The sequence below is a fragment of the Mustelus asterias genome, chromosome 10 (assembly GCF_964213995.1).
Source record: "Mustelus asterias chromosome 10, sMusAst1.hap1.1, whole genome shotgun sequence".
Taxonomy (NCBI): Eukaryota; Metazoa; Chordata; class Chondrichthyes; order Carcharhiniformes; family Triakidae; genus Mustelus; species Mustelus asterias.
In genome coordinates, this window is record NC_135810.1 from 84,741,414 (window position 1) to 84,761,875 (window position 20,462).

General features: G+C 39.3%; 1 protein-coding gene across 4 annotated transcripts in view; it reads right to left on the minus strand.

The window, feature by feature from the left end:
• Positions 1–6,627: 6,627 nt before the first annotated feature.
• Positions 6,628–20,462, minus strand: part of cpap (centrosome assembly and centriole elongation protein) — a 74,362-nt gene continuing 60,527 nt past the window's right edge. For all 4 annotated transcript variants that reach the window (XM_078222075.1, XM_078222079.1, XM_078222076.1 and 1 more), the window contains 4 exons: positions 19,551–19,691; positions 16,440–16,524; positions 14,812–14,932; positions 6,628–7,074 (listed from right to left, as the gene is read on the minus strand). In XM_078222075.1, coding sequence (XP_078078201.1) covers positions 6,879–7,074; positions 14,812–14,932; positions 16,440–16,524; positions 19,551–19,691 — 543 coding nt within the window. In that variant the 3' untranslated portion in view covers positions 6,628–6,878. The remainder of the gene's footprint in view (positions 7,075–14,811; positions 14,933–16,439; positions 16,525–19,550; positions 19,692–20,462) is intronic.

The window sequence follows — 20,462 nt, forward strand, 5'->3', positions numbered from 1 at the left end:
TGGATAGGTTTATGGTAGTTCAACTGCAAGACAATTTGACTTGCACTTTTAATTTGAGTTATTTTCTTCTCTCTGCTCCCAAGAGTGTTGCAGTACCATGTTATCATTTTGTTTAATGAACATTAACAATACCAATTATGGTAACTAATTCTGCTGTTTGAGGGCAGATTTATCTGATTTATGTACATTTGTTGTTTGAAGCCAAAGTTCATATGTTTAATAAAGTTATTTTCTGGAGTGTTGCTTCCATATTTTTTTGGAACTGTCAATTGGGATGAACGTCACCAAGTATTGCAAAACCTCAAGGATCAGGAAAATGTATGAAGATATTTCCATTGTTTATAAGTAGCCACTTGAGGACTTAACTAAAATCTATGTATCAGAAATGGCAATTTGACTCGACGCACAACCAAACTGACACTTTTTCTGGTAACTGATTAGGTGGACTGTGTGTCCATTTCAGTCTTCCCTCGATCTACAGATCTTCCTGGGTTAGGCTGTTTAATTGTATTTCAGCTATGGTTGGGAGGGGTTATTGCATTTGCCAAAATGTAGTGCAGCTCAGGATCATACTATGATCAGTTACACTTCCTTGCTGTCTCTGCTGATTTCCATGTTTTCCTGTACTTGGCCACCCAGAACCTGCTCAAACAGCTGTGGAAAATTCAGGTCTAAAAGTTGCACATCCCAGGGAAAACTTACTTTGCATAATTTTATAGACATGTCGGATAGCAGTAACAATTCCAGTTAGGGAATGATTAAGTGACCATGAATTTTAAATGAACCAATCACTAACAACAAGGATAAAGACTTGTCAATTTACTTTCAAAAAACAGACTTCGGTGAAATAATAGGTGTTGAGAGGAAGAAGTGAACTGGAGGATTTTCTAAAAACAGATCACTTGCTGTAAAGACATTTATACCTGGGAACTAAACGCATAATAGCCCAGTACTACCCAATTTGTTAAATGTAATGTTTTATTTTAAGAAATCAAAAACCACATTTCCAATACATTGTTATAATATAGGAAATGTGATAGCCAAACTACATACAAAATCCCACAAAAAGAAAATGAAAATTTTGTAGTGTTGATTTGAAGGACAAATATTGACTGTGACCTTCTGCTCTTCAAAACAGTGCCGTAGGATCTGTCCGACATTACAACTGGTGACACTTCAAAAAAAGTACAATAAATTGCTTTGGGGTGAGTTCATGAAGTGTTGAACCAAAGGAAGGAAACAGAACAGTTGGGACATTTGGCTGTGCATAAGTTAGCAGAAGCCAAAAATTTGGATCAATTGACTAAATTAGCTGATAAATTAGTTTAAAGGCCAAAACCGGAGCAGAACAATTGAGACTGCCATTAGTGATGCATCATAAGTTTGTGTAACATCAGTCAAGAGTTGGGCGAGGTGTGGGAGATTTGAATGTATAAATTGTTTACATATAATATGAAATATGCATACCTACTTTTTTTGCTGTAATTACTCTGGTTACAACACTTTAGGTGCAATGCTAGCTTTGTTGCAACACTTAAACTACATTGGCAAGCTAGTTGATTTGAACTGGAGGCTTTTTGAAAACTGGGGATAGTCAACACCATACTGAACTGAAACTTAAACCATTGTGGAATCAATTAAGCTGAGTCCTGGAACAGAAGGTGGAAACAATCAATATAAAAATTGACAATCCACGTGATAGCTATGCAGCAAGACACCATACAGAACGCACATGATTATTCAATGTTAGTGAGTAGAGTGGAGCAGACATCATTGTATGATATGTTAACAGGACAGCGATTGGAAGGCATTGTACTTAACCATACAAACCAAGGCTGCAGTAGTGTTGTCTAGTAGAATTTGATGCTCACCAAGCTTATGGTGATCAGATGGCCATATTCAGCACATGTTACAAAATCAATTTCTTCAATATTGGCACATTTTTAGTGAAGTTAAAATGTATGTTGGAGTAAAGGATATTGTTTCATCATCTAAGATAACATTGCACATTAAAGTAATATTCTCAGTCAAAAATATGTCTAGCAAAAACCTGATAAGTCATTCTGGCCAATGTCCTATGACTTTTCCTGATTACATCCCTCTTGTAATAGTATCTGACCATAACATTTCCCAATGAGATGATTTAAAATGGGACATAATTTTTAAAGTTTGGGGGGTTTTTTTGCATTGTGTTTGGAACATCATGGACATTGTTACATATATAAGCTGAAGTTTAAATTTGGAAGTAGTAGATGGTAAGAAAGCAGTTTGATAGGTGACACAATAATCCCCAACTAATGACCATAAAATGGATGCCCCCATCACTGGAGCAACAGGTGTAATGGTGTCCTTTCAAGATGTTCATTTAGCATTAAGGTTATATGAAGGAAATGTGACTAGCGTTCATATTCCAGTCCCACAGAGCATTCTGTCAACATGTAAGGCTTTTAGAAAAATGATTTGTATGCATGTTACACTGCAGTTTTTAAATTTGTCATTGAAGAAAACCTTTTTGCTGTTTTGTTACTGATGAAATAAAACTTGGTTTTTGATCAATTTGAATTTTGATTTGTCATGTGTAAAAGTACCCAATAGAACAATTGCAGAGTCTTGAAAATGGGTTTGATATTTTACACCGTTAACTGTCAAGACCGATACACTGCCAGAGCCAGGAGAACAGCTTCAGAAAGGTTTGTGATCAAACTGTTCTTCAAAGCAACCCTGCAGTATACGTTACTCAAGGGTGGTGACAATCTTAACTGAACAGAAGTATTTTATTTCTAATGTGCTCCAATTTTTATTAAATCAAACTATTGGAATTTATACGGAGAGACTTGAAGGGAAAAAATCAACAACCATAAACATTGGTTTCTGTGCTGAGTCATCTTGCATCTACACCATGGATCAGGATCGTGGTCAACTATATGTACATATGAATTAGCAGTAGTAGTAGATTCTCTGCCTTTCCACAAGATCATGGCTGATCTGATTTTAACCCCTCCATATTCCTGCCTACCCCCAATAACCTGTCATCCCCTTGCTCATCTTTTACATCAATACCATCCTATTCCTTTCAATCACCATTCCAACAGACCTAAATACGTTCAGCCTTCAACTTAATGTTGCACTACCACCCAAGCTTGCCAAAATTATGAATTGAACTAATTTGACCCTCATTGGTAGCCAAACAACATTGTTCAGATGATGTAACTTGTTAAAATCACCAGCTACCAGTTGAATGTTTTTCAGTTAGGGAATGGATAGACCCGAAGTAAACTGAACAATTTGACCACTATCCTTCCAGAGGCCAGCCTTGCTTTTTCTTTTAAATAGTGCTCAATGGTATGGTCCCACAAACCTAGAGTGAACAGGTAACCAAAGCATATTATTTTTGTTTCATTGAGCAAGTCACTAAAATGTGACAGTCATGGTCTGACTAAAGTGAGTCAATAGTAATGTTGCTCATTAGGGACAACTGATATAGTCTAGGCAGTAACACTGATATTTGCACACACCACCTCAATGCTAACAACTTGTGGGGTTTAAACAGCATCAATTTTCCACACTAATAGTATTATAGAAAGGTAAGACTGTTATAAGGGGAAAATACCAGAGACTTATTCACTCCAATAAAAGGCCAACTCCGAGGGGGCCAAACAAAGCAGCTATAAAAAATAAAGTTACCCTTGTGGAGGATACAGGTAAGACTTTTACAGATGGAGCTGATAGTTGCTCAGCTTAGTGATATTGATGCATAAAAAAACAGAAGTGGGAAAGATGTGGCAGGATGGAGGGCAAGAAAAATAAATTAAAAGTTAGAGTGCCTAAACTTGTTCTTTGTTCCTTACAAAGAATCCAGGGCAGACAGATTTGGCAGACATTAGGACAATGTCTTCATAGTGAATAGTTAGCAGCTGTGCACGTCATATAGCTCATCATTCTTAGTAGCAATTAATTAGTCACCATTGTTCTATGTGTGCACAGGAAGGCCTGACCAGAATATAGATATGCAGATCAAAAAGTCAGTAGGAATCCAACTCAGAATTAAGAATCTAGTGACCAACCACCAAATAAGGTAAGAATTCCAGCTCAACTATTAAAAGTATAAGCTCAATGACTGCTACTGTTACCTCCAGGCCAGGCTTGACACTGCCTAAATTGTTTGGAGACATAATTCCCAAATTATGATGTGCCCAAGGATATGGTGTGAGGCAATAGGATGCAGAGTAGTGGTGGCTTTGGGAATAAGACTTGCATTCATAAAGCACCTTTCACAACTAGACATGTCAAAGCACTTGTCAGGTACATTGTACATCACTGTTAATGTAGGAAATGCAGCAGTTGATTTGCATAAAAGCTCTCTCAAACAGCAATGTATTAATGACTAATCTGTTTTTGTGATAATGACTGAGGGATAAATATTGTTCAGGGCCAAGAATAACTCTTATTCTCTTCAAAATAGTGGTATGGCATCTTTTACTTCCACTTGAACGGGCTGATGTCAGTTTAATGTCACATCCAGAAGGCATCTCCAATGATACAACACTCCCAAACTGCACTGTCAACCTTGATTTTTGTGCTGAGGTCCTGGAGTGAGACTTGAACCTACAACAAAGAACGAACAAAGAAAATTACAGCATAGGAACAGGCCCTCCAAGCCTGCACCGACCATGCTGCCCGACTTACCTAAAACCCCCTACCCTTCCGGGGACCATATCCCTCTATTCCCATCCTATTCATGTACTTGTCACGACGCCCCTTAAAAGTCACTACCGTATCCACTTCCAGTACCTCCCCTGGCAATGAGTTCCAGGCACCCACTACTGTTTTAAAAAAAAATCGGCCTCTTACATCTCCTTTAAACCTTGCCCCTCACACCTTAAACCTATGCCTCCTAGTAATTGACTCTTCCACCCTGGGAGAAAGCTTCTGACTATCCACCCTGTCCATGCCTCTCAATCTTGTAGACTTCTATCAGGTCTCCCCTCAACCTCCGTCGCTCCAGTGAGAACAAACCAAGTTTCTCCAACCACTCCTCATAGCCAATGCCCTCCATACCAGGCAACATCCTGGTAAATCTTTGCTGTACCCTCTCCAAAGCCTCCACATCCTTCTGGTAGTTTAGCAACCAGAATTGAACACTTGGCCTAAGCTGTAACATGACTTGCCAATTTTTAAACTCAACCTTCTGACTTCAATCCAAGAATGCTTTCAGCGGAGCTACATCTATAGACATGTCCTGTCCACAAAAGGGGACAAATCCAATCTGGTTAATCATCATTCCTCCAATGTACATTCTCAATCATCAGAAAATGTGAGCAATGTTGGGCCCCGCATCTCAGGAAGGATGTGCTGGCCTTGGAGTGGGTCCAGAGGAGGTTCATGGGATCATCCTGGAAATAAAAGGCTTGATGCTTGAGTGTTTGAGGACTCTGGGTCTGTACTCAATGGAGTTTAGAAGGATTAGGGGGATCTCATTGAAACTTACAGAATACTGAAAAGCCTGGACAGAGTGGATGTGGAGAAGAAGTTTCCATTAGTAGAATCTGAGGGCAGCCTCAGAGTAAAAGAGACAACCCTTTGGCTGAAGAAATTCCTCCTCATCTCAGTTTAGAGGGTGGTGAATCTGTGGAGTTCGTTGCACAGAAGGCTGTTGAGGCCAAGTTGAGTGTGTTTAAGACAGAGATAGGTTCTTGATTGGAAAGGGGATCAAAGGTTATGGGGAAGAGGTGGGAAAATGGGGTTGAGAAACATACCAGCCATGATCAGAGCAGACTCAACTCACTATTTAAATCAAATTTTTTTTGAAAACTACAGAAAAAGTACTTCAAAAATATGTATTTTATATCTCTTTTACACCCATCTGATGGGGCGAGTGGGGTCTTGTATTGCACTGAAATGTCAGTTTAGGTTATATGATCAAGTTTCTGGATTGGGACTTGGAAGATATAACCTTTTGACTTTGATGCAAGTGTGAGCTACCAGAGGTAAAGTTGACATCTTGAGGGCAGAGGGGGAAGCAAAGTTATGGCTAATGAACCAGCAAAACAAGACAAATGCATGTGCAGCTAAAGTAATTACTGTGCTTTCTCAATCACATTTATACAGTTCCAAGGACATCTCCCACCTTAAAGATCCCCTTAAATGATTTACCTTAATTTCCTATTCTTCTCATAACTGTAAGAATGGTGATTGGATTAGGTGATTTATTCAACCTCAAGTTATTGCAATCTCTGGCGAAGAATTATAAACTGATTGAGCACGCTGCCAAGTATGGTTCAGCAGTTGGAAGATGAGCTGGCACAAAATAAGATATTTAACAACACCAGGTTAAAGTCCAACAGGTTTATTTGGTAGCAAAAGCCACACCAAATAAACCTGTTGGACTTTAACCTGGTGTTGTTAAACTTCTTACTGTGTTTACCCCAGTCCAACGCCGGCATCTCCACATCACAAAATAAGATTGCAGGTCAAAAAGAAATTGGCTATAATATCGTAGCAATGTTAACACTTTGATCCATTCTATATGTGCTAAAGGAGAAGATTTACTGTGGGGCCCAAGTTATTTGGTTCACTTATCAAATGCAATTCTAGTTTAACTTAAATAATGATGATCATACACAGTATATAACAGACTTTCAATTTTATAAAGATTTAAACTTGCATATCATAATTTTGTCACAGGCACTTTGATTTATCTTAAACCTTCATTTGTTTTAGTACTCAGAGTATCTACATATAGAAAACAAACAAAAGACAACAATACTAGTTACAGTTAAATATAGTTATATAATACAATGCTAGATAGTATGTAAATACATTTGATTAAACCAATAATATTCAGATCCAGTAGGACTTTTATGTTTAAAGACTTACAATTACTGGGGTTTACTGTCCATAATTACATTGCCTTCTTTGTCTTTGATTCTTACTCTTCCTGAGCTGTACCTTGTTTCTTGCTGACCATTTAGATACACTGTTTTAACAGTTCCATCAGGGTACTCCCGTCTTTTGTAGTTTGATGTGTGTATTTCTCTTTGTCCATTGTTAAATTCAATTATCTTGTTGCCATCGCTGCATTGAAGGAAATAACTTTAATTTATATAGCTTCTTTAATAACCTCTGGACATCTAAAACATTGGAACCCTCTTTTTATTCCCCCTTTGTACGCTTGCTTGCCTAGCTTCCCATTAAATACATCCATACTATTCACTTTAACCACTCCCTGTCGTAGTGAGTTCCACATTCTCACTCCTCTTTAGGTAAAGATGTTTCTTCTGAATTCCCCATTTGATTCCTTGTTAACTATTTTGTATTGATGGCCTCTAATGCTCTCTCTACCACCATCAAAAACATTCATAATTTTAATGGCTTATTTTAGATCACTCCAAACTTTCATCTTTTTTTTGAGAGAGACAATACCCAACCTGTCAATGCTTTCCTGATATGTATACCCACGCATTTCTCGTGTCACACTTGTAAATCTACCCTCGAATGCCTTTATATCCATTTTATAATATGGCATCCAGAACCACATGTAGTACCTGTAAGTATAATCTAACCAAGGTCCAATGCAGATTTAGCATAACTTCCCTACTTTTCAATTCTAACAGGGATTTCACCTTATGGTAGCTCCTATGTGATCAGGACTGTTGTCCATGACACTGAAATTTCAGATCAACTGAAAAAATATAAAAATCAACTAGAGTGCTGTCAACCACAGTGTTGAGAGTTTCAAGTTCTTGGATCAATTTGTGGCACCCTTTAATTTAGAGATGGGAGCTTCAAGGACAGTTAGTTAGCCACATGTCGAACAATTTTGTCTGACTGAGAACCTGAGTGCAAAAGGCCCAGAGGCACTCAGAAGTGATGAGCATAAGCGTTTTGGCAGTCTGGGAGAACAGAATCAGGTTGAAACATCAGATGCCAGAGAGGGAGAAAAAAGGCCTGGGAGAACAAGAATCCCAGGTGGGATTGGAGTCTACATTGTGAGGGAGGTTGGAAACCGCATTCTTTAAATGTGGCATTGGAAGTAGCAGTCATGCTCCCTTGACTCCATATTCGGGTAAGAAAATAGCCAAGGACATACCTTTTTAATAGCAACTAGTCCCAATGTTGGGTTTTACTGGTATGGGCTAGGTCAAGGTAGCAAATACTGTAAAAAAGGCTTCAACAGATGTCTGGTCCCATTAAATGCATAAGTAAAGAAACACTAATAAGATACTTCAAGTTTTTAGGTGTCAGATCACCAACAACCTGTCCTGGTCCCTCACGCGAATGCTATAGTTAAGAAAGCCCACCAATGCCTCTACTTTCTCAGGAGACTAAGGAAATTGGCATGTCCGCTACAACTCTCACCAACTTCTACAGATGCACCATAGAAAGCATTCTTTCTGGTTGTATCACAGCTTGGAATGGCTCCTGCTCTGTCCAAGACCACAAGATACTAACTACAAAGGGCCGTAAATGAGCTCAGTCCATCACTCAAACCAGCCTCCTATCCATTGACCCGGATTACACTTGCCGCTGCCTCGAAAAAGCAGCCAGCATAATCAAGGATCCCATGCATCCCGGACATACACGCTTCCATCTTCTCCCGTCAGGAGAAAGATACAAAAGTCTGAGATCACGTACCAACTGACTCAAAAACAGTTTCTTCCCTGCTGCCATCAGACTTTTGAATCGATCAGCTCGCATTAAGTTGATCTTTCATTACACCCTAGCTATAACTGTAACACTACATTCTGCACTCTCTCCTTCTCTCCCTCTCTACACTAAACTTTGTCTGGATAGTACATAAGAAACAATACTTTTCACTGTATACCAATACATGTAACAATAAATCAAATATACACATGCACAAATATAGGGGTCAGTTTTCATAGTATGAGGGCACTCATTTCATTCTCCACCTTTCTCTATGAACAGTATGCTTTGTCTGTATAGCTCGCAAGAAAACATACTTTTCACTGTATACTAATACATGGGACAATAATAAATCAAATCTTAGTCCTCGAATTTACAAGGCACTTCACAGGAAATTTATAAAGCCGAATTTGACACCAATACATGCCAATGCTTGGTCAAAAGTAAGTTTTAAGGAGTGTCTTAAAGAAGAAAAAAAAAAGACCCACAGAGATTATGGAAGGAGATTTTGGACAAGCAATCTCAATTTAACTGGAGGCAGAAAGACAAATGAGAGTGAGGTAGAGCCGAATGTCATCAGTGACCATGTGAAAACTAATGCTACATTTTTAGATAATATCATAAGGGGTAGCTTGGAGATAAGAAATAGGACTGGGCCAAATCATAGATCCCAAAGGACCAGGGAAATGGTGAAAGAAACAGGAAGACAAGTTATTGCAAGTGATATCTGGCTATAATTAGACACAAATTGAACTAATTCCACCAGCTGGATAACCATGGAGAGGTGTTGGAGGAGGATGATGTGATCAACACTATCAAAAGTTTTAGACGGTCAAGAAGAATGAAGAGGGATATTTTACCTCCGTCACAGCCGCATAGGACATAATTTGTGACTTGGTCAAGATATGCTTTGGTACTGTGGTTAGGGTGAATAAGAGAAATTGAAACATGGAGTTCCTGGAAAGAAGGGCATGGATTTGATAGGCAACATTCAAGGTCTTGTGAGGAAGGTTGGACATGAGGTAGTAGTTTGACAAGACTCCTTTGTGGAGAGGAATGGCAGATTTTTTTTAAAAAGGTAGTTCCTGATGAAAGAGAACTGTTAGAAATATCACCTAACGGGAACCAGAAAGAGCAGTTGGGTGGCCAGCAGTTTATTGGGAATAGGATTAAGTAAGTAAGTGGTGGGTCTCAAGGACAAGAGCTCAGAAATAGCTTGGGAAGAGGTAGCAGATAAATTGTAAAAAGATGGAAGTTTAGGGCTAGGGCGGAAAGGATGCTGGGAGGGTTCTGCTCGGTGGGGCAGTGGAAAGGAGGGAAATAACAGATAACTGATTAAATGTTCTCTATCCTAGTAATAAGGTAGTCCATGAGCTCCTCACACATTGTTGGAAATGTAGGTAGAGGAAACAGGGGTTAAGATGACAGTTGTAATAGAGAAAATAAATCAAGATTATCTGTGCATTCCAGGATTATTCTGGAATAGTGAGCAGTTTCAACAGACGAGGGCACAATTGCAATTTGTGTCCAGCCAGATGTGACAGTGAATGGCTAAACCTGCTGTCTGCCACATCTGTTCAAGTCTGTGTTCCTTGAACTTGAGGGAGTGGAGTGGAGACATGTACTGTACAGGGGGAGCGACCAGGGTGAGAGAGTGTAAAGATTTTATTGGAGACGGGGATATCAAAGGTGGAGGTGATGGTTGGTAAATGCACAAATGTCATGGCGAAAGGAGGGCCAAAGCCTAGACACTGGAAATAATTAGTGATATTAGCTGGTGCAAAGCCAAAACTAAAGACTCTGTAGCTGAATGTCCATAGCATTCTTAAAGTAAATTAATTGATAGTGCGCAATAAGTAGTCTCACAACACCAGGTTAAAGTCCAACAGATTTATTTGGTAGCACGAGCTTTCGGAGCATTGCCCCTTCATCGGGTGAGTGAAGAGTTCAGTTCACAAACAGGGCATATATAGACACAAACTCAATTACAAGATAAAAATGTTTATCTTGTATTTGAGTTTGTGTCTATATATGCCCTGTTTGTGAACCAATCTCTTCATTCACCTGATGAAGGGGCAACGCTCCGAAAGCTCGTTATACCAAATAAACCTGTCGGACTTTAACCTGGTGTTGAGACTACTTATTGTGCCTACCCAAATCCAAGACCGGCAACTCCACATCGTGAATTGATAGTGCGCATGGAAGGAAATAAATATGATTGATAACCATTACAGGTACATGGCTGCAGGAGGACAAGGATTGGGTCCTGAATATTGAGGGGTATATGACATTCAAGAAGATTAAGAAGCTAGGTGAAAGTGGAGGATTGGCACCATTAATTAAGCATGCAATTGATCCAATAGTTAAGAGATGACCTTGGTTCAGGAGATCAGGACGTAGAGTCGGTTTGGGTGGAGATGAGGAATGGTAGGGGAAAGAAGTCACTAGTAGGAGAGGCCTTCAAATTCCCTAACAGTAACCACAAGGAAAGACAAGGCATACAAGAATAAATATTGGGTGCTTCTGATAAAAGGATGGTAATAATCACAGGTGTTTTTAATCGACTTATAAACTGGAAAAATCAGATTGGCAGTAGTAGCCTGGATGAGCAATTTATAGAATGCTTTTGAGATAGTTTCTTGGAGCAGCATATTCTCGAAGCAACCAAAGAGCAGGTTATATTAGACTTGTATTGTGTCGTGTGACAGGATTAATGACCTCAGTGTGAAGGCACCCCTAGGTAGTCGCGACCACAATAAGATTGAATTTTACATCAAGTTTGAAAGGGAAAAGAGTGGGTCTGAGACTAGTATTTTAAACTTAAATAAGAGCAACTATGTGAACATGAAAGCGGAGCTATTTGAAGAGAAGTGCGAGAGTAGGTTAGAGGATAGATCAATAGAGAAGCAGTGGCAGACTTTTAAGGGGATATTTCAGCATACTCAGAATAAGTACATTATGAACAAAAATTCTAAGGGACGGACCCACCATCTGGAGTTAACCAAAGAAGTTAAGGAATGCAGCAAACTTCAGGAAAAATGATATAACTGCACAAAGATGAGTGGTGGGTCAGATGATTGGTCAGAATAAAGAATGGCAGAGAAAAACGAAAAGATCAGGAATGTGATAACCCCCGCGAGGTCCATGGGGAATCACTTTGATCTCTTTGTGGGGCACGTTGAGTATGATTTCCCCTGGTAAGAGGCAGAATACTGAAAGGCCTGGATAAAGTGGACGTGGAAAACATGTTTCCATGAGCGCCCATTCAATTACTAGGGGACACAGGTTTAAGGTGCGAGGGGCAAGGTTTAAAGGAGATGTACGAGGCAGATTTTTTTTTTTTTTACACAGAGGGTGACGAGTGCCTGGAACTCGTTGCCGGGGGAGGTAGTGGAAGCGGATAGGGTAGTGACTTTTAAGGGGCGTCTTGACAAATACATGAATAGGATGGGAATAGAGGGATATGGTCCCCAGAAGGGTAGAGGGTTTTAGTTAAGTCGGGCAGCATGGTCGGTGCAGGCTTGGAGGGCCGAAGGGCCTGTTTCTGTGCTGTAATTTTCTTTGTTCTTTGAAGTCCATGGGGAATCACTGACTGATCTCCCTGAGGGGGTCGTCGAGCATGGCTCAGCTGGAACTCATTATGTGGGCCTTTTATGAAGGCAGACCCAGGACTAGGCCTGTTGAATGGTAGTCTCAGGCAGGAACATGTGTGTACACCATGGTAGTAGCTTTATTCTGCATTCTGTAATAATCTATGTTCCTTTTCAGTCAGGCTTCCTGAATCATTACAAGGTGAAAGAAATTAGCGTATGAGGGGAAGATATCTAGAAATGTAAAGACAGATAGCAGGAGTTCCTACAGGTATTTAAAAAGGAAAAGACGCAGTGAAGTGAGCGTTGGTCCTCTGGAGAATTATTAGTCGATAATACAGAAATGGTGGATGAAATGAACCAATATTTTGCTTCTCTCTTCACAATAGAGGATACAAAAAACATTCCAGTAATGACTGCAAATAAGGCTGTGGAAGGCAGAAGAGAACTTGGTCAAATTACAATTGATAGGAAAGCAGTACTGAGCAAATTGAAGGAGCTCTGGGCTGACAAATGTTCGGGTCCTGATGGACTTCATAGAGTTAGCTAATGAGATAGATGTGTTGATGCTAATTTTCCAAAATTTACTAGATTCTGGAAAGTTTCCATCAGACTGGAAAATAGCAAATATAACCCCTCTATTCAAGGAGATAGGCAGTATATAAGAAACTATAGACTAATTAACTTGACATCTGTTGTGCGGAAGGTGTTAGAGTCAATCATTGAGGAGGTCACAGCTGGGCACTTGGAGAAACTCAAGTTAACTGGGAAGAATCAGCAAGATTTTGTGGAAGGGAAATCACAATTAACTAATTACTGGAGTTCTTTGAAGGAGTTACATGCACTGTGGATATAGGAGAACCTGTGTTGCACTTGGATTCCCAGAAGGCATTTGATAAGGTGCCACAAAGATTATTGTGGAAGATAAAAGCTCATGGTATAGGGGGGAACATGTTAGCATGGATAAAAGGTTGGCTGACTGGCGGAAAACAAAATATGCATAAATGGGCCTTTGTCTGATTGGTAGGGTGTGACGAATGGAGTCCCACAGTGGTCTATGCTGGGGCCTCAACTTTTTACAATTTATACCAATGACTGAGGTGAGGGGAGTGAAGATATGGTAGCTCAATTTGCAGATGACACAAAGATAGTTGTGAACAGGAAGAGGTTGCAAACAGATATAGATAGGTTGAGAGAGTGAGCAAAAATCTGGCAGATGAAGTATAATGTGATAAAAATTTGAAGTTGTTCATTTTAGCAGCAAGGTAGAGAAAGCAGAGTATTATTTAAACATGGAAAGGCTGCAGAATTCCAAGGTAGAGAGAGATTGCGGTGTTGTAGTACACGAGTCACAAAATGTTAGTATACAGGAGCAGCATGCAATCAAGAAGGCTATTAGAATGCTATCCTTTATTAAGAGAGGAATTGAACATAAAAGTAAAGATATTACGTTTCAGTTTTGCAGGGCACTGGTGAGACCATATCTTGAATATTGTGTTTAGTTTTGGTCTTATTTAAGGAAGGATATAAATGGATTGCAGGCGGTTTAGAGGAGATTTACTACATTGATACTTGGAATGAGCCAGCCTGTCTTATGAGGAAAAGTCAGACAAACTGTGCTTGTTTCCACTGGAGTTTAGAAGAGTGAGGGGTGACTTGACTGAAGAATGCAAGATCCTGAATGGTATTGACAAGGTAGATGTGAAAAGGATGTTTCCTCTTGTGGGTGAGTCCGGAATAGGGGGCATGGTTTTAAGATTTCTGGTCGCTCTTTTAAGACAGAGATGAGGAAACATTTGTTGAATTATGTGACTTCGCAATTCTCTGCCTCAGAAGGCAGTGAAAGCTTGGTCATTGAATATTTTTAAGGCAGAGGTAGACAGATTCTTGTTAGGCGAGGAAATCAAAGGTTATTGGGGGTAGATGGGAACATGAAATTTGAAACACAAATAGATCAGATACGCTTTTATTCAAATTGTGGAACAGGCTCAGGCAGCCAAATGGCCGAATTCTGCTCCTATTTCATAGAGATAGATAAGTACTGACCAGGACACAGAAAGGATGTTTCTGTTCTTAAATAGAACAAAAGGATCTTAAATTCACTAGGGGGCAAACAGAGCTCTGATATAATATCTGATCCAAATACAACACCTCTGACAGTGCAATACCGTAAGGTTAACCTATTATATGCTCAGAACTCAATCTCAACCTTTGGAGTCAGGTGAGAACGCCAGCACCCAGCTCAGCTAAGGCCGAGTAAAGAATTAGATACTTAGTAAATTGCAAAATTACTTTCTAGAATTTGAATTCTTTGAAGAGGGAGGATGATCTTTCTGTATTCATAGGGAACAGTTCCCTACTGCTAAGTAGAAACCAAATATAAAAAATATATTTTCATTTTCATCACAGGAAGAACAGGAGTTTCTCCAGGTGCCAAAAGAAAAGTTTCAGCAGATCTGATACAATCTAATACAATGACCACACCGACTCAAGGCACTGAATGATACTATGGTATACAATTATACAATTTGTTTATCTCACACTGCTGAACAAATTGATTTTGGTTGTTACTTACGGCTGCGTGCGTATAATTGTGCCATCTGGAAACACACTCTCTTCATGGCCATCTGTGAACAAGTATTTAATGGTCTGGTCTGCAAAAGTGATTTCCTTTCTACCATCTGGGTAATGTTTCTCTGGATTTAACAATATACTTAAATCAGTCATTTGCATCAAACTATTTACAATACCATCTAGTCTGCTATAATATGTAATGATGAAAATAAAAATGATACTCCACATTTGAAATTAAATTTGCTACAGGAACTTAGAAATCTTAGAATCTTAGAAACCCTACAGCACAGAAAGAGACCATTCGGCCCATCGAGTCTGCACCGACCACAATCCCACCCAGGCCCTACCCCCATATCCCTACATATTTACCCACTAATCCCTCTAACCTACGCATCCCAGGACACCAAGGGCAATTTTAGCATGGCCAATCAACCTAACCCGCACATCTTTGGACTGTGGGAGGAAACCGGAGCACCTGGAGAAAACCCACGCAGACACGAGGAGAATGTGCAAACTCCACACAGACAGTGACCCAAGCCAGGAATCGAACCCAGGTCCCTGGAGCTGTGAAGCAGCAGTGCTAACCACTGTGCTACCGTGCCGCCCTTAACAACTTCCAAAGCTGTTTCTCCTCCACATTTCACTGGCATCCCATTAGCCATTCTACTCTTTTCTGCATTCTCCAGGCAGGTTGTCCTAACCTCAGTGCATTCAATAATCCTCCTCTGACCAATAATGCACTATCTGCTCAATCTCCAACTTTCCCTTGGCACTCTGTTGCTATTAATCATTTGATCGCAGCCAGAACATTACAACCCTGCAGTCTATAGTGGCATGACCACTTTAAAAGTTTTCAAACTGTAGGGCATAAGTGTGTGGAATCTGAAAATCAAACTTACGTACAAATTACTGAATGAAAGCAAATAAACTTTAAAAATTACATTCAAAAGTGCACAAGAGCACCAAAGAAGTAGTTTTCAGTTACTGGGTTACCAATATTAATAACAACTGTAGAAACAGTGAATACAACATAGCAGCTTCTTTACAAATAAAAATAAGAATGTGGATTCATCCTTGGGATGCTCACAAAAAGAAAAATCAGTGGGACACTGAAAATACATGTTTTTCCTGCATTTAGTAGGACAGTAGGACACTGCTTTGCTTCTAGTTTGCTCACACATTGAGGTAGATTTTCCAGTTGACCTTGTGTGTTGAGCTGACTGAGGTTAAGTGACTGCTAAAACGACAGCAATATTGGTCATTTTTATCAAGAAAACTGACTTTTAATGTGCATATTTCGGCCTTTGCAGAGTCTGTTTGGATCAAACAAATGGCTAGCATGATAAATGTAGCTGCATGAGTTGGCAGAGTATTAAGGACGGAAGGAGGAGATTTAACAGAGAAATTAATGGATTTATTGCACTGGTTTTTTTCAAACTTACTAGCACTTATAACATTGGTCAATTACATAGAATACAAAAGTGTGAAATCATGAAGATTCTCTGGGATCCAAACATTGCCAATTCACTATACTGTCCACTTTAAAAACAAAAATCAGGGAGTATGCCTTGATAATGCATTTTAAACAATATAAACATTGAAAGCTGAAAAGATTAAAACTTTCCATACCCATTTGGTTACTTGGGAACTGCAAAACCTCTAGACCATCAGGATATGTTGTGTGTGTTGTCTGCGCATCTGCATAATAATATATCTATTAAAACAAAGAACACCTTCCTATTAAAGACAGTAAAGAGCACATACTTAAGATAATTATAATTAGAATCAAGTGGAAGGCTGAAAAACATTTCTTCAGAGAATGATTAGAAAGTGGAATTGTGAAGCCGTTGCTGAATTTGAGTTCATTTTTTTTTCCCCCCAAAGGGAATTAGGCAATTACTAGGACAAAAATAAATAATACAGGTTATGGGGAGAAAGAGCAAAAGAATGAAATAAGTCCTGGTAGCTTGTAGATGAAATCACTAGTGCAGACTTGATAGACGTTTTTGTGTTGTACATTAATATGGAGAGGTTCTAAGATTTGAGTAAAGTTTTCTCAGAATATTCAGTTCATTAAGGTAACTAAACTAAGAGATACTGGTCATTGCAGAGATATTTATACAGTTGACAATCACAACATCATACTCAAATTGGCAATCTCAATAATATAAAAATTAAGAGGAAAGGGTAACAGCAATATCATTAGCCAAGTTAACGGATCAAAATTGAAAACCATCCTCGAAACAAGTACATTTAGGAAATGTCAAGATAGGTGTAAATTCCAGAAGATTAATATCAAGATCTGAATTATTTAACTCTATTTTGGGACTATTAATTCTAACCAATGATTTACAGAATCAAAATACTATAGATGTTGGAAATCTGAAATAAAAAGTAAAAATGATGAAAATACATAGCAGGTCAGGCTGCATCTGGGGAGAGAGAACAAAGTTACCTTTTCAGGTCAATGACCTATTATCGAAACAGTTTTGTCTCAAGTAGAATAGACTAGAACTTTGCTGTCCATGCTAAAGTGGGGATTTGTCTTTGGCTTCACCTCCAGTATAACATATAATCACACAGTCATTAGTTTAAAAAGTGAATATTTCAAATATACCTACATTCATACATGAATTGCCAGCAGTTTTTGTTTTAATACCTAAAGATTTAGTTGCATTCAGCGATTGTGCAAGATTTTTAAAATGTATTACAAGGATACAAATGGAAAGCAGAACTTTAATATATTGACAATCATTTTCTTTTCATTCATGGGATGAACATCACTAGCAAGGCCATAGTTTATTGCCTATTCCTAATTACCCTCAAGGTGTTAGCGAATTATTTCCTTGAACTGCTGCAGTACTTGAGGTACAGCCACAATGCTGCTGGGAGGGAGTGTCAGGATTTTGACAGTAAAAGGAACAGTGAAATAATTCCAAGTCAGGTTGGAGTGTGATTTGGAGGGCAACTTACAGAACGCCTGCAGTAATATATTAGGTTGAAATTAATGACCTCCAAAAACCACAACTGTCTTACCTTTGTGTTAGGTATCACTCCAGTCATAGGACAGTTTTTCCTCTCGATTCTCATTGTCTTCAACTTTCATAGAACACTTTGATGCCATTTTCTGACATCAAGGCAACATTTGACTTAGGCAGTCACTCTCAATTCAACTCTAGAATTAAGCTATTTTGTCCGTGTTTGGACCATGACTGTAATAAATTTTGGTGGCAGAACCCAAATTGATCATCAGTGGGTGCATTATTGCTGAATAAGTGCTGTTCCATGTTACTCCATAAGACCATAAGACGTAGGAGCAGAATTAGGCCACTCGGCCCATCAAGTCTGCTCCACTATTCAATCATGGCTGATATTTTTCTCATCCCCATTCTCCTGTCTTTTCCCCATAATCCCTGATCCTCTTATTAATCAAGAACCTATCTATCTCTGTCTTAATGACCTGGCTTCCACAGCCTTCTGCAGCAAAGAGTTCCACAGATTCACCACTCTCTGACTGAAGAAATTCCTCCTCATCTCTGTTTTAAAGGATCGTCCCTTTAGCCTGAGGTTGTGCCCTCTGGTTCTAGTTTTTCCTACTCGTGGAAACATTCTCTCCACGTCCATTCTATTCAGGCCTCGCAGTATCCTGTAAGTTTCGATAAGATCCCCCCCTCATCCTTCTAAACTCCAATGAGTACAGACCCAGAGTCCTCAACTGTTCCTCATATGACAAGCTTTTCGTTCCTAGAATCATTCTTGTGAACCTCCTCTAGACCCTTTCCAAGGCCAGCACATCCTCCCTTAGATACCGGGCCCAAAACTGCTCACAATACTCCAAATGGGGTCTGACCAGAGCTTTATAGAGCCTCAGAAGTACATCCCTGCTCTTGTACTCTAGCCCTCTCGACATGAATGCTAACATTGCATTTGCCTTCCTAACTGCCATCTGAACCTGCACGTTAACCTTAAGAGAATCTTGAACAAGGATTCCCAAGTCCCTTTGTGTTTCTGATTTCTTAAGCATTTTCCCTAGACAACATTTTCCATTATTTTGCTAGTGATTGCAATAGATTAATAGGATAGTAATTGGTCAGATTGGATTTAGAAATGTAGAAACATGGAACACAGGAGCAGAGACAAGGCCATTCAGCCCTCAACGCCTGCTCCACCATTCATTATCCAGCTTAGTAACCTGTTCTTGCTTTCTCCCATATCCTTTGTTCCCTTTAGCTCCAAGAGCCATGTCTCACTTCTTCTTGAAAACATACAATGTTTTAGCCTCAACTGCTTTCTGTGGTAGTGAATTCCACAGACTCACCACTCTCGGTGAAGAAATTTCTTCTCATCTCAGTCCTAAATGGTTTACCCCGTATCCTGAGACGGAGACCACTGGTTCTGGACTATCGTGCCACGGGGAAATCCTTCCTACCTTGTCTAGTTCTGTTAGAATTTTGTAGGTTTCTGAGAGATTGCCCTTCATTTTTGTGGACAGGACATGGGCTGAAAGTTGGGGTGCTTTTTATTTGTAGTAATAGTCAAGTTCATACCTCCAGGGTGAGTTTTCTCATGCATTAGAGTTTGAAGTTTGTATCATCTCTTCAATGTCATTTTTAAAAAATCACTTTGTAGCATGTGTTTATCTCACCAGCAGAATAGAAGACAACTACATGCAAGCTTATGTTTATTTCAAGTCAATATAAAGAAAAAATAAATAAACCTTGGAAGTGGTTCATTGCTTACCACTGTTTGGTCAGGCATGATTTGTTTTACATCCCCATTGAAGAATGTCACTTTAATAGTTTTCCCATCAGCACTAATTTCTTTTCGGGTACCGTTACAGAAAATAATTACGTGGCATCCACTTCTCAATACTCGTTCAATCTACAAAGGAAATTTAAAAAGTGATTTGTTAGGAGTCACAGGAAATAATTTTAGATGTGCACATGTTACAATGGATTCAGTAAGACACGAGAATCTGGTGTTGGTGACATTAGAAGGTGGAAAATCAGGAAAGAACAGGCCAGGTCACAGAAGTACTGGCTATGTGAACAACATCAGAAACTGGACAGAGAGGAATGACAGCGGCAGGCATAATTGCTGTGAACAGAGAGAGAGATGTCTCTGGTTACTAATGGATGGAAGAGAAAAGTGCACATTCATGCCTTTTTGAGTTTACAGCCAAAATATACTGTTAATGTCTTGTAGTGGGAGCTTTAATTTGTAGCTCATCTTTACTATACTTGGTAATGTTTGATGACATTTGATTGGCATTTTTTCTAAACATCTTAGGAGCTTGAAATTGTGATTTAGATGCCAAAATCTGGTAAATTGTAAAAAGATCTCCAAGTTCTTCATAAGCTTGTTAGCCTACTTAAGTGATAAGACAATGTGTGTAATCATTAAATCAAAAACCCCTTATGTTTTCACAGAGTTCCATCGTTAGGCATTTGCACAGAGGACTTTTTACAGGTTACCCTATTGGTATCAGACTATCCAAAATGTGCCAAACCCAAGAACATGGACAAAGGTTGAAAGTAGATGCACTGTTGGGCTTCAAACCAGTTTGGAGTGCAAGCACAAATTCCATGCAATTAGCTTCTGATTTAAACAAAACACCCCGATAACTACTGGCAAGATGCCTCTCCATAGAAG